Raw genomic sequence first — 13960 nt, forward strand, 5'->3', positions numbered from 1 at the left:
GCAGATACAAAGAAAACATGAAGAATTAATCAAACATGATGTTTTTGTTGGAGTACCAGCAGAATAAAGAAGCAGAGAGGAAATTATTTGATTAACAAAATTTTCTCCCAAAGTCAAAAACCAACAGACTTAAAAATTCCTTTGTCCCACACACCATCAGACTGTTTAACTCCTCACTGGAGGGGAGAGGGAGGAGAAACGGGACAAGGGAGGGCGGGAACAACTGAGTTGTAGGTGCTTTTCTACACTGTGCAATATTTGCAATATTTGTTTTTTGTTTTGTCTGTTTTTCTTATATTTGACTGTGCAATAATCACTGTGCAATATACTCACTCAAATGAGCAATCCTATTTATCCATATTGTATATTCTGTATCTATATATGTGTATATATGGTGTATCTATGCTTATATCCTTACTCTCATTCCCCTTAATGTATCTGTAACATGCAACTTCTTTCGGTGCTTTGCTACTGGAAACTGAATTTCCAGGAGGAACCCACCCGAATCGAATCGAATCGAATCGAATCTAACAGTTTAACTGTTTTTTGATTGATCAGGTTTCTTATTAAATAAATAAAGTCATTTTAGTTTTTATTTTAAAAATCATACAGTAAATTAAAATCCAAAACAGCAGACTGCAGTTCATAAAGGTAATCTTTACCCGTATGTGTGTTCGTTCATTGGATAAACGTCTCCTCCATGTTTGACCAGGAGGTGGCGCTGAACACTCAAACCATCTGACAGGCGAGGTCCCACCAGCAGCCAATAGGAATGCTCCCTGCTAAACCTGGAGGATTGTTCGTCTGTTGGTAGAGGAGGAGAGAAGGATGTCTCACTCTGACAGTTTCTCTGGAGCTCCTGGTGTCGGGCAGTTTGTGGTCCTCCCTTCCTGCGCCCCGTTTTCTCCCACAGCGTGAGACCTCCTGCTCGCCGCTCCTGTCTCTGCAGCTGTAGTCTCTTCAGTTCCTGGACACCTCACATATTACACGAAGTATTTTTCTCCTCCTGATGATCCCGGTGGGTCCTCCGGTTGTTCCTCCGCAGCCTCCTCTCTCCTCCAGCCCAGTATTTGTCGGACGGCCCCGGCGCTTTAGGCCGCGCAGTACGTCGCGGAACGGGAGCTCCGGTGGGGTCTAAACTGAGAGCGGGGCTAGCTGGTGGGCTAACGGAGTGTTAGCCGAGCAGGCAGCGGTGTAAGGGCTCGGTTCGCAGGGCAGCACAGGGAGCGCAGCATGGCCGTGGGGGACCTCAGCAAGACGGGAGAGGAGAAGACAGCGACCCGCGGTCAGAGTGAAGGTGAGCAGTCCTCGGAGGGAGAGCCGAGAGCTGGGATAACTTCACACGGCCCTCACGGCTCCGAGCCTGGGTCAGTGGGTGAATAAGACTCGGAGGGATGGAGAGTTTAAAACAATGAAATTGAACTTAACATAAATTAAATATAATAAAGTTTCTCGGTCTGTTTTAGCAGAGTGGTGGAAGCAAGCTAACTACCTGCTAAGCCAACCAGAGTAAACAGACTTAACGACGACTTGAAACTAGTTAACCAGAAAGATTAAACTGTGTGCTAGCTAGCTAATGGCGATAGTCAGGTGTTTATTAAATAAAACTTTAGGTGATTTTAAACGAGTGAAAAACAGCAGCCTCAGCAGGTAGCGGCTAACTCAGCAGCTAACTAGTCCGTGTCTGTTAATGGGCTCTTGCCTGGGTGCTAACGCTAACACACTGCCATGATCAAGGTGCAGTGTGAAGGTGTGTTAGTGAGCGACGGCTGGTGACGTGGACTTTGAGTCCAGCGGAGTTTGTGGTTCTCACACACACACACACACACACACACACACACACACGGCACACCTCTGCAGAGAACACACACTCCATTGTGCTCACCCCCCTCCCCCTTAGTGTGTGCGTGTGCGCGCGTGTGTGTGCGTGCATGGCCTCGCAGGCCGGGCCAGCCACGGAGACCTCAGAGCCAGGTGCACTCAGGTAGAAACTTCCAGACACACCCTTGGAATAGCAGAGAACCCGTTCTAGCTGATAAACGGCTCCGAATTGTTTAAAAATGTTGACAAGCGTCACACCTTTGGCACACCTGAGTGGCTTCACATACATTAGGACAAGAAATAGACACAGCATGCAAACAGCCACCAGAAGAAGTTCCAAGGAGGAAAAACTGGTCTACTGTTCCATACTTCCACAACAGACGTGTGTTCCCACTGGGCCCCTGTGGTTTTACCGGTCTGCATGAAGCTGACATATTCATTACTGCATACACAGAAAAGCAAACAGCTGTGTGATGCTCTTGTTGAGTCTATGCCATGAAGAATTAAGTCAGGTATGAATGTAAACAGGGGTATTAGCAACATGTGCTTAATAAACAAAAAAAACCTGTGCTCTTGGTAACGAAGCCTGCTGGGCGTGCAGACATGAGTGAAAGCTCACACTGTCGAGTCCTGCACCACCAACACCACCACTTTCCTTCAGTGTCCCTCAACAAGGTGAAGGTGATGCTGCCTTCCTCCTCGGCTGTTTCCCATGGCCATCTAACGGACCGCATTGGACCATTTGATGGGCCGGTTTTGGCCCCCATGCTGCATGTTTGACACCCCTACAGTACAGTGTTAAAGTTGCTTTCAGATGGAAGTAAAAGATAAGAAAGCTGCTCCTGAGAATCAAGTGAGTGTATTACTGATGGATTAAAAACTTTGCACTGAGGTTTAATTTTCCATTAATGGTAAGCCAATCAGTCAGCCGCATCATGGCCTGTGGATGCTAAACATGCATCGTGTTAGGCCTGCAGCATATGTTGCCATGGTGATATACCACGCTTATTTTATTTAATGGTTTATTAGTTCATTTCATTTGTTCGGTCCACTCAAGTTCTGTTTGGTTTCTTTGTGGCCCACAAAATACCCCTGATGCAGTCACGTCATCCTAAAGCGGAGCACCTAGACTTTGCTGCTCTTTTGTAAAATCTCTTCCTCGTATGAAAACTGTGGTGAGCCTTATGGTGAGCTCTTGTCCTGTAGTTAACAGACGGTTGAAGTACATCAGCCTGGCTGTCCTCGTGGTCCAGAATGCATCGCTCATCCTCAGCATCCGGTACGTCCGCACGTTGCCAGGCGACCGCTTCTTCACCACGTCGGCCGTGGTGATGGCGGAGGTCCTGAAGGTCCTGACGTGTCTGGTCATCATCCTACTGCAGAAGAGACGTGAGTAAATCCTACTGAGCTGCTTTCTTGGCTGTGGAGTTAGAAGAGTTAGTTGTAGCCTCGCAGGCTTTTGTAGCTGTTCTTGTTTGAAAAAACTGCATCAATTGATTAACTGATCAAAAATACTTAAAAAGATATAATTGATTAATCATCTTAAGGAACTTAAGACATTTTATTCCTGAACTGTACATGCCGAGCTTCTCTTTGCAGTGTTTGATAGACAAAAGAATTAATTTATTTTAGGAGATGATATGAAAATGAGTTACTTGGTTAATTACAGGAATATTCTTTGCTTGTAGCAGTGAGGGACGGCTTTAAATTCAAATAGTGATTTGATTTGGGTGGAGTTAAAACAGCCCTGACCAACAAAGCAGCAGCTTCCTCCTGTTCTAATTATTCATGCTAAATAAATACTCCAAAAAACTAGTATTTCTATTTAAAAACTAACAAGGGCAATTATTTACATTTCATTATGTTTAACCCCAGTTTGGGTATAAGATGCAAAGCAGCCTCCTAACACTAGGGGGCAGCACCCCATCCCTCAATTTTGGGCTACTTACTCGAGCATGGCTTACTTTTTATTGCTGTGATCATAGACCTGAGCTGCTTTGGAGGCTACGATCAAAGATCAGCAGGCACAAAACCAGCCTTTAGCTCCGCCCCTTTCTCTCTGCAGTAAACGTGAAGGAGACGGTGTACTTCCTGATCGACGTCATCGTGGTTCAGTACAAAGACACTCTGAAGCTCGCCGTTCCTTCTCTCATCTACACTCTGCAGAACAACCTGCAGTACGTGGCCATCTCCAACCTGCCGGCCGCCACCTTCCAGGTCAGACCGCGTTCACAGAGAAGGCGCTCGAACCCGCCTCGTCTCTGCATGTCTGTTCTTATCGAAACAGCCGGGTGATTAACGGGTTTGTCGATTGACCGAAACATTTGGCATCTTTTTATAAACTGAAAGGTTTAATCAAACCAATAACGGTGTTCTGGATCTGTTCTGTCATTTGATTCTAGTAGGACATAATCAATATTTCAACAGGAATGAAACTTCTAATACTAATTTTATTTTATACTGTTCATATTTTTGGCATTTTTCAGATATTTTAGGAGCAATTTTCTTTACACGTTATTATCTTGAGCTGCCAAGTTCTTTAATAACTTGTAAAACTTTTAATGCACAGACTTACAGACACTGAGATTTAATAAATGCTTCAGATCTGTGTACATTCGATTAAACACAGTTAAATGGTGACTTCCTTTCCGTCCCTCAGGTGACCTACCAGCTGAAGATCCTCACCACGGCTCTGTTCAGCGTGCTCATGCTCAGGAAGTCTCTGTCCAGAGTTCAGTGGATTTCTCTGCTGCTGCTGTTTGCCGGCGTCGCCATCGTGCAGGTGAGCTACCGCCACCTGCCGTTCCCCAGAAGCCCTGAAATTTAAGTTAACAAATCAGGCGGCTGCTTTGTGTAGCCACAGTTCACAGAGAGGTTTAAGAGTAAGCGTCTCTGCGGTTTCTGTGGCTCCAACTTTTAATGCTGAAATGAGCTGCTGCGTTTGTGGCGTAGGTGAGGTGGCAGAGGGGGCAGAAAAATGCGGTGGGAGGTGAATAAACAGGGATGGGCGTAGTTAAGCTCTTCAGTCGTAATCGTGTGGGAACCTTTCAGGGATGATGTTCCCCGTAAACATGAAGCCCGGCTCGAACGCTGACGCATTGATCATCTCTCTGCAGGTGCAGCAGGAGGGCAACAAAGAGGCGTCGGTGAAGGACACCTCCACTCAGAACTACACCGTGGGCTTGGTTGCCGTGGTGATCAGCTGCTTGTCGTCGGGATTTGCCGGCGTATACTTTGAGAAGATCCTGAAGGGCAGCTCCGCCTCCGTGTGGGTGAGGAATGTGCAGCTGGGAATCTTCGGCATGGTGCTCGGCCTGCTGGGACTGTGGTGGAATGATGGCGCCGCCGTTGCCGAGCGTGGCTTCCTGTTTGGGTACACCAGCATGGTATGGTGCGTCATCTTCAACCAGGCGTTCGGTGGGCTGCTGGTGGCCCTGGTGGTGAAGTACGCCGACAACATCCTCAAGGGCTTCGCCACCTCCTTCTCCATCATCGTCTCCACGGTGACGTCCATCTACCTGTTCGGCTTCCATGTGGACGTACTCTTCACTGCAGGGGCGGGGCTTGTCATCGGTGCAGTCTACATGTACAGCCTCCCCAAAGCGCCTGCCGGCTCGGCGTCCGCAAGCTCCTCCTCCTCCTCATCTTCCACGTCCGAGAAGACGGACATAGACGCAGAGATGGAGGCGTTTCTGCCAAAGTCAGTGCTGGTGAAGTGATTCCTGTTTCTCTCTGCTCTCTCTCTTTCGGGCATCTCACTTCCTGTGTGCTCTTGGCGGGGTCAAAGGTCAAACTGGGCATCTATCAGAAAGAAAGAGGTTCATCTGCTGCTCACTCACCTGCTTCCTCACCCCTCTGATGGCCTCCCGAGTCATCCTCCTCCTGACGTCCTGCTCGCCTTTTCCACACCTCCTCCTGAGCTCAGCCTTCCCTCCTGGCCTCCTTCTTTCCTTCACCTCCTAACCTCCTCGCCTCATCTGGACTATAGGATACTGCGCTTTCTTCTCCCCCTTCCTTCTCCTTTCTCTGCACCCCTGAACAAAAAACACAGACCTCCTTGCTTCCTTTCTCCTCTTCCAGTAATGTAAAGGAGGAGAAGATGGCCTCCTCAGACCTAAAAACTAAACCACATGCATTGTGATGCAGAGGAGAGCTGCTCCCTCCTGTATCGTCCTCCTTTTTGGAGGATGAGAGGGTGAGGAAGGTTTGGGTTTTTACCCCTCTCTCCCTCTCTTCTATCCTGCTTTTTCCTCCTAATCACTAATCTCTCCTCTCTCCTCCTCAGAGCTCAGGGAGGCGTGTCTCCTCCCTCTGCTGTCCACATCACAACCTAACTGCTCAAAGCACAACGGCAGCAAGAGGAAGAGGAGGAGGAGGATGAGGAAGGAGCCGCAGAGTGTCAGAAACCCTCACCACCCTCAGTCTGTTTTCTCCTCCGCGGCGTCTCGCCAGCTCTGCCTTAAAACTCTTTAGTAAATGAAAAGAGAATCGCCTTACGCTGAATATCGATCATATGTTGATTATTGTTGTTGCTGGTGGAGGACAACGGCAACCGTAGTCTGATGGAAAGTTTTCACTGTGGAGCCCCCGTACATTTAAAGTGTCCTGTTTAAATTCCACCTTAAAACAGGAAAAAGGGACGGTTTCTATGGGAGCCCGAAGTGTAACTTTGAATAAGTAATTTACATGTTTGTATACAAAATGTACAAAGTAGCTTGAAGTGATGTAAGAACTTTTAAAATTCAATACACATTTTTAACCTAAAGGAAGTTCAGTGAAAATCACAACAATTTAAAATAAAAACGCAGCATTTGTAAATAAAAGTCACAGAAATGGAAGCAGAATCGGAAAGTTAAAATTGAGAAAGATAAAGTGATAAAAGTGTCATTATGAAATGCAAGGAAGACAAAACTACAACATTTAATTAAATTCAATCAAAAGGTACATTAAAAATTCAACGTTTTGAAAGTTGAAAGTTATTTAGTCTTATTTTATTTTTCTGCAATAATCAGAAATGAACTAAAGTCATTTATCTGGGCTGTAATGAGCTTTTGGCTCATTTGTAATCGTGTGTTGACTAAAAAAGCTAAATATGTGGAGAAATCATAGTAATGAAGACTAAAACCCTAAATAACTCTCTGCTTTTGTTAAAACCTGCTTCCTTTTTTGTCTTTAATTCCCAAATTGCACAAATTACCGCCCTTTCCTTTTCTCGGCTGCACAGTGAAAACCTCCGGGGTAAATCGTTGCTCCTCCGGGTGCGTCTCCGCTGAGGGACTGTTTGTGTTGGTGCCTTTTCTCCTCATCTGTACAGAAGCCATACGACTGTGTTGGTGTAAAGTTTGCGGTGTACAGTTACGGGACTGTCCGGGAGGCTTTGCTTTATCTGCAGCTCCCGTGTCGGCGGGGAATGTGCTCGTTGATTGGAGCACCTTTAAACTACGATCATAACGTGATGTTTGTTTGTTTTCGCCAAAATGTCCTGCCGCAGGCGTCTTGTTGAAGTAGGCGTCCTGCGGTGGCGTCCTGAATGTTTTTTCTGCTCCTGTTTGTCTCGATCATGTCGAGGCGGTTGTGGGTTTTTATTTTGTGTGTGTGTCTGAGCTGCTTCTCGGTGTTTACGTCGTTCAGCTTTGGGAGGAGAGGTTGAGTCGTTTTGGTCTCCTGATCTCTGCAGCAGGTTAAGATTCTGTGATTACAGCAAGTTTTGTTTTTCCTCACATCCACCACCGTTGCCGTGTAGCAGTTTGCCTCTGTTGTTGTTCATTTAAATCCTGCCAGCACTTGACGTAACCCCGTCTCTTCACGCTGGCCTGTTTGAGCCCCCGATTGGACTGATCGGTCCGTTAACACTCTCCGTTATCAGCCAATTACATTAGCCATCAAAACATCTGTGTGGAGAAAAGAAAAAGCTCTAAATTAAGAAGGAGCTGGAAGGAAAGCTAGCTGCTCCATCTTTAAAGTCTTTATACAGGCACAGCATTTACTGAACTACATTTCATTTAAAGCAGTTTACAGGTTATTATTGAAAATATAAATCTACTAATAAATTCTACTAAAATCTTGTTGATTAAGCAGCTTAGCATAAGTTTCCGTGTGAAGTGAGATGGTCTGCACTTCAGGTTCTTGTAACTGCAGCTCGTGACAAACTGCAAGAACTGTTACTGATGCTTATATGAAGCGCTATTCACTATAACTGTTTCAGGCTCCACAACACACTATACATGTATGCAGTGGGATGTGGTTATGGATGGAGATGATTGAAAGTTGCTGCTCTCATGAGTCGGCAGCGGAGTCATGTTAACACCACCCACCACCAGTTTGGGCTGCAGCAGCGCCCCATTGCTCTCTCTGTGCAGCAGGAAGTGGATACAAAGGGGAAAGAGAGACGGATGCTAGCATGCGTGGTTCTGTCACGCTCGGCTGTGTCAGAGTAAACACGTATAACCAAATGAGACGTTTGGCAGGCCTGTGGATGCTAACCTGCCTGAGGGGAAGGTGCACTCTGCACATTAATCTGGCTTCGTGTGTGTGGTGTTAAAGTGCCACACATTAACGTCTTGGATTTGTTGTGCGTTCCTCGCAGCAGATCTGTAAAAGCTTCTTACTTAAAAAGGTTTTTTTCCCCAGTGGAATATTTTTCTTGAAAATGTTGCCAGTTTACACTAAAGAAGTTACAGTTCTCCTCACATACAGTTAAACATAAACCACTGATGTGTAAAGATGACAAACTCGCAAATACAAGTTCACTAACTGAACCTCTGATGTTTTTATTGTGTCAGAAAAAACCCCCAATTAAACCTAAAGTGGGATAAATGTAGCTCACAGTCTGAATATTAGGAGCTCGATCATTTCACGGGAAACTGACCTGAGGACGGAGAAACGCGGAGACACAAACACGAAGCCACATCTCCCAAAGCATAAAAATGAACTTTAATTATTTTTCCGATTTCTTCTCATGATGATTGAAGGCTCTTTTTCTGTTTCCAGTGTGAGATTATCAAAATCAAACTGTGAAGGGACAAAAAAACGTTTATTTTCAGTTTTTGTAAAACAAGCAAACAAAAAACCTCCAGCTGACACTTTCTCTCTGGAAGTCTGAAATTAATATCTATCATACATAATAATATATAAGCTGTTTTTATTTAATGTGGGAATCTTTGGGGTGGTGGTGAATGAAAGGAAGAGGAAACCCAGCAGGAAGCTTCAGATTTCAGCCAGAAGAAGCTTTTTGTTCTAAGCTCTTCTTAATGACATAAATTTCTAGTGAAAACGAGTCCTTTGAGTTCTGTGCGTCTAATAAAGGATCATTTCTGCACTTATTAAATGTTATGAATTGATCGTTGTAGATGATCATTTTAATCTCAAACTGACATTAAAATGTCTTTATGTAGATATCAGCTGATTTATATCAGAGGAATTATGATGGGATGTTTATTTTTCATTAAACATCACATCATAAACTTTACATCTTTTTTTTTTTTTCAATGTTTTCTTGTGAAAATATAAACTTGAATCCCAATTTTCTCTCTTGCAGTGGCTTTTTCCACCTTTTTAGAATAACAAGACAACATTGATTCTTCTTTATTCACTCGAGGTAGAAACAGTGATAAACATCTACTTCTGCTCTGTAAAATAATCCTGTCACATCTTACAGATTCACAGAAAAATAACTTGTTTGTTCCTCTTTACGTTTACTTTACCTTATTTTTTATCTACATTAAAAACTAAAATATTGCAAATTATATAAAAAAAATTTTATATAGAAAATGATATTGACACAGGCTGATATCACTTTAATTACATGAAAATCCATATTCATTTTATTTGATTTTTTTCAGCACAGGCTGAAACGCAGATACTCCAAAGTCAGTTTCCAGGTTTTCTCTCCGCTGACGCTCTGCAGCGCCTCCTGCTGGCGGTTTTAAACCACATCCTCGGATCAGATCCTGCTGCGGTTGTTTCCCGAGGTTGGTTTGTCCTCGGTGGAGATCTGCCTGCAGGATCGGGTTTAGTTTCCTCTTCCTGTTGGTCTGAGTTTGTGTGAAATCTGTGTGAGCTGGTTTCATCTCTGATCTGTTTGCACTTGATTGTTGATTTGTATCAATGCCTCTGAATTTGTAAATACTTCCTTTGGTAAAAGTTTTATATAAATGAAGACATGGACTAAAAACTGTGCGGTTTGTCTTAATTTAAAGATCAGTGATAGTGAACGACACACAGTGTCTGCTCTCAGGTTCGAGAGAGACGATTTCTGACAGTATTCGGAAAACTTCGGGAAAAATCTGGGAAATTAGAAGATACAATCATGGAGGAAAAAAGTCTGGACTTCACAAGTCTTTGACCCTCTGTGGGAGTCGGCAGGTAAGGTGTGATATTCCAGCCTTTTATTCCAAATATGGAGACTTTAGTCTTCTTTCTCCCAGTTTTCTCCCAACAGTGCTCCCGATACTCCAGTTAGGAGAACGATTAGTGTTCGGTCTTCTGGAAATCCTCCTCTGTATAAAGTAACCCAGCTCTGTCAGAGAGAGAGAACAGAGCGCAGGGAAAATATGAGAGGCTGGTTTAAACCAACAACACTGTATTTAAACATAAATATTAATATAGAAATATTTGTGATAAGTTTTGAGTTGTTTTTTTAATTTATGAAAACCTGGTAAAATTGCGAAAAGAACATTTTAAATCTTTTTTTCTGTCTAATTTATTACTTTTGGATATTTTGAGGGTTTTTACAGCTTACATTTTTTTTAAAAAACTGTTTATTTTTTATACATAATATAACGTTATAAAAGTTCTCAGAAGTGATCACTGTCTTTATGTGGACATGTGGGGGAATCGGTCCTCAGGTTTAGTTAGATCCACGAAACTTTAACAGGCTAAAGAATTTTGTTCGTCCTTCAGTAAAATGATTTTTTCCGGTAGCGCTAAAAACACCGACTGTAGGCAGATAAGTGACGGTTTTTTAAACGCTTATGGTTAAAGCCACCTGTAACAGTACTGTTGTGTAACTGTAACTTATTTTACCTGTAATTAGTTTTACGTACACTGACCCAGAGACTAAGTTACATGTAAAGAAAACTAACTCATTTGTAGTTGAAACGACTTTGAGATGGTCTGATCTTTCTGACATGGTGTGCGATCCCGCTGGAAGCAGCCATCTAAAGATGGAGCACTGTGGCCGTAAAGGGATGGAGATGGTCAGCAGCAGTGCTCGGGCAGACTGGGGGATGTTTGTGCGGGAAAATCCAGCAGATCATCAGATTCTTAGAAATACTCAGATCAGCTGGTCTGGCACAGAGTCACGTACTTCCCCTTTCTTCTTCACTCTGATGCTCAGTTTGAACTTGAGCGGGTCGTGTTGATCATGTTGATGTTCGACAGTTTGAAGCCCGAGTTCTTGGCTCATAGAGATTTCTTTTATATACTTTTATGTAATTACTAGAAACTTTGACCATATTTCATATGAATCTCCAAAAGTTGATTCTGTTCATCTGGACGTAGCGTCTGTGAGCTACGTCCAGATGAACAGAATCAACTTTTGGAGATTTACTTACCTGGATGATTGAGCATCCAGGCATCCAGGGATTTAATGTGAGCATTCAACAGAAAACAAGGTCAAACACGAGTCCTCATTGAGTAAAGCTTAAATACTGCAGTGCCCCTATGATGTAATGAAAAGAAGATTTGAAACATTCAGCGTGTGTTGTAGCAGCCAGGGTGATGTCTTTATCTAACCACCTCCTCCTCCTCCTCTTCTATCTGTTCTGTAGGTGTCCAGGTAAAGAGAAAGGATCCTGAGATGGACCCCTGCCACCACCTGCCTGCTGAGATCCACACATTTCCGAGTACCCCCACTTTCACTCAGAACCACAGCACTCCTCCTGCATCTGCTGCACTAAAGCTAAAGTACTGTAGTCACAAATATTCCTCTCATAGTTTTCAGCTGCTTCTCATAAAGAAAACACTCCACTGTGCACCATTAGGTGATTATTTGCCTTTAACACAACAAGCACACTCCAACAGCCGATAATGAACAACACACCTGTGGGTTGTTACGCTGTGACACTCATCCATATTTTTTATTCAGCCTTTTAAAGATGTCAGGAGCCAAAGAATAAAACTGAGTTGATGGACTGAATCAAAATGAATTCATTTCAAAAGTAAAGGCAAAAAACAAACAAACCCAAAAACATTTCCTCCAGGAAAGAAAAATATAGAAAAACCTATTTAAAAAAAATCTAAAGGGAACATTATGACACTAAATCAAAAATATTAAATACTAATACTAAATAAACACTAACACAATTTTTTTTTTTTGTAAAGAAAAACCTTTATTTTTTAAATAAAGCGGTCTATGTCATTTCAAAATAAAATCATTTGTCATTAAATCTGACAAATATTTATTTTTTGTATTTTATTAAGTCAATTTTTTTGTAGTATATAAATTTAATAAAGAAAATAAGTTTAATATTGGTGATTTCAAAACTGATGACTGAATATTTAGTTTATTTTAACTTGAAAAATCATCAAAGTTCTTTTAGAATAAAATATTATATAAAAAAACACAAAGATACAGGATATGAAGGAACAACATAAAACAAAATGTTATACTTGAATGACTGATTAGGGATTAATTCAGGCTTCGGGTACTGAGGGGAGCTGAATGGTTTGTAATGACCACGTTTGTTTGATCGTGACCAAAGGAATCGTTTTTTGGATGCGTTGGAAAGTTTCAGCTGATCGAAGCATAAGAACTAAAAACGTTTCCTGTACGCTCGGTTTGCACCGACTCGCAGTGATCGTCTGATAAAACAGGAAAGATGAGTTAAAAAAGCAGCTCATAGATGGAAGAGAAAACCATTTCTCTTAAATCAGATGCCAACATGAAACACTAAACACTCCTGGTAACCGCGAGAACGTCATCAACACGTCAAACGTCTTTTTGAAGTCGCTGATGTTCATGCACAGAGCGCCTCTCTGACTCCTTTTCATTGAATGTTGCTGAGGATTTCTACGAAAAGTGCCTTTAAGTGACCGTTTACAGCGTTTCCTCCTCAGCGTGCGACAGTATTTTATGCTTAACAACTGAAAGTTCGACATGTTGTAATCGTATTCGACTCTGTGCCTTAAAGATTTCTCTTTTTTCTGAGATGTTAAAGGAGACCTGTTCTGCTTTTTTCCTTATTTCATGTCATTTTAAATCCAAATGCCACATGCCGAAGTCCTCTACGCCGCAACACTTTGTTTTTTAACAGGAAGTGCACCTCACACATTCTTAGTCCTTCCTCTCAATAGGCTCCCTGACGTTGACCAATCAGGAGAAACCAAGCTTCTTGGGTTTTTCAAACACAAAATGAGCTGAGTGGGCAGTGTAATGCAAAGATGAATTATTTTATGTGAATCATGCAAAGCTACTCTGATAGAGTTCCAGAATAAAAGCTGGAAATAAGCTGAACAGGTCCTCTTAGAGAGAGATCTGAAACTCTTGAGGCCATTAGTTTGAATTCTGTGAAGTGTTTTCATACTAACTGATGTTTCCATTTTTTAAGATATGACAGAGAAATGTTTAAAAAAAAATCTTTGTGAAATTAAACTGATGAAAACGTTCAGTGCCTTTTCATTTCTTATTCAAGAAAAAATCGATGATGTGTTTTTAAAGGTCACAGTTTTATAGACAGGCCCAGTGTTTTTTTTTTAGAGGCTCAGAAATATTTGGGAAAGTCTCGAAGCCTCCACCCTGGAGATGCAGTGGTTTGATCAGATCGTGAGCCATGTCTCTTATTCTCCGTACTTTCCTTGTTTTCATTCATTTCATTCATCCACAGATTTTTTTCCAGAGCTGTGCCGACTCGTTAAAATGTTTTTCTGGGATGTTTGTTCTTGAGTGTAACGGTGGTTTGCACCGTTTCACAAACCCTCTGTATTTCCTGTATTCATGAAGGCATCTCAAAGATGCTCATCTTGATTGATTGATTTAAAGATCTGAGGCTGTGCACATTTACAGATTTACCAGCTAGTATATTTCTCTGTTTATGAGAAACAGAAACTTGAGCTTAACAAAACTTAATCAGCCCAGATTTGCTCATTATAGTGTAAATTTAGACTTCTTACTGCTGAAATGTAATAGCTGGAGTTTGAC

At 42.5% G+C, this 13960-nt stretch overlaps 1 protein-coding gene across 2 annotated transcripts; it reads left to right on the forward strand.

Annotated features, from left to right (window-relative positions):
* The first annotated feature begins 825 nt into the window (after positions 1–825).
* Positions 826–13430, forward strand: slc35a2 (solute carrier family 35 member 2). Of its 2 annotated transcripts, XM_082519427.1 has the most exons (7): positions 826–1297; positions 3028–3210; positions 3887–4038; positions 4481–4603; positions 4938–5521; positions 6107–10185; positions 11592–13430. In XM_082519427.1, exons 1-6 carry the CDS (start codon positions 1234–1236, stop codon positions 6153–6155), a joined length of 1155 nt encoding a protein of 384 aa, XP_082375553.1. In that variant the 5' UTR covers positions 826–1233; the 3' UTR covers positions 6156–10185; positions 11592–13430. The 2 variants fall into 2 exon arrangements, with proteins under 2 accessions (XP_082375553.1, XP_082375554.1); XM_082519428.1 differs by lacking the exon at positions 6107–10185.
* The last annotated feature ends 530 nt before the right edge of the window (positions 13431–13960 follow it).

This window comes from Aulonocara stuartgranti (genome assembly GCF_965226115.1).
Source record: "Aulonocara stuartgranti genome assembly, chromosome: 20".
Classification (NCBI taxonomy): domain Eukaryota; kingdom Metazoa; phylum Chordata; class Actinopteri; order Cichliformes; family Cichlidae; genus Aulonocara; species Aulonocara stuartgranti.

Bases quoted from the DNA above. Each gene is read 5' to 3' on its own strand.
- slc35a2 (XM_082519427.1), top strand. From the start codon at position 1,234: ATGGCCGTGGGGGACCTCAGCAAGACGGGAGAGGAGAAGACAGCGACC. The intron at 4,604-4,937 runs GTGAGCTACCGC...ATCTCTCTGCAG, and splicing joins CCGGCGTCGCCATCGTGCAG to GTGCAGCAGGAGGGCAACAA. The intron at 5,522-6,106 runs GTCAGTGCTGGT...TCTCCTCCTCAG, and splicing joins ATGGAGGCGTTTCTGCCAAA to AGCTCAGGGAGGCGTGTCTC.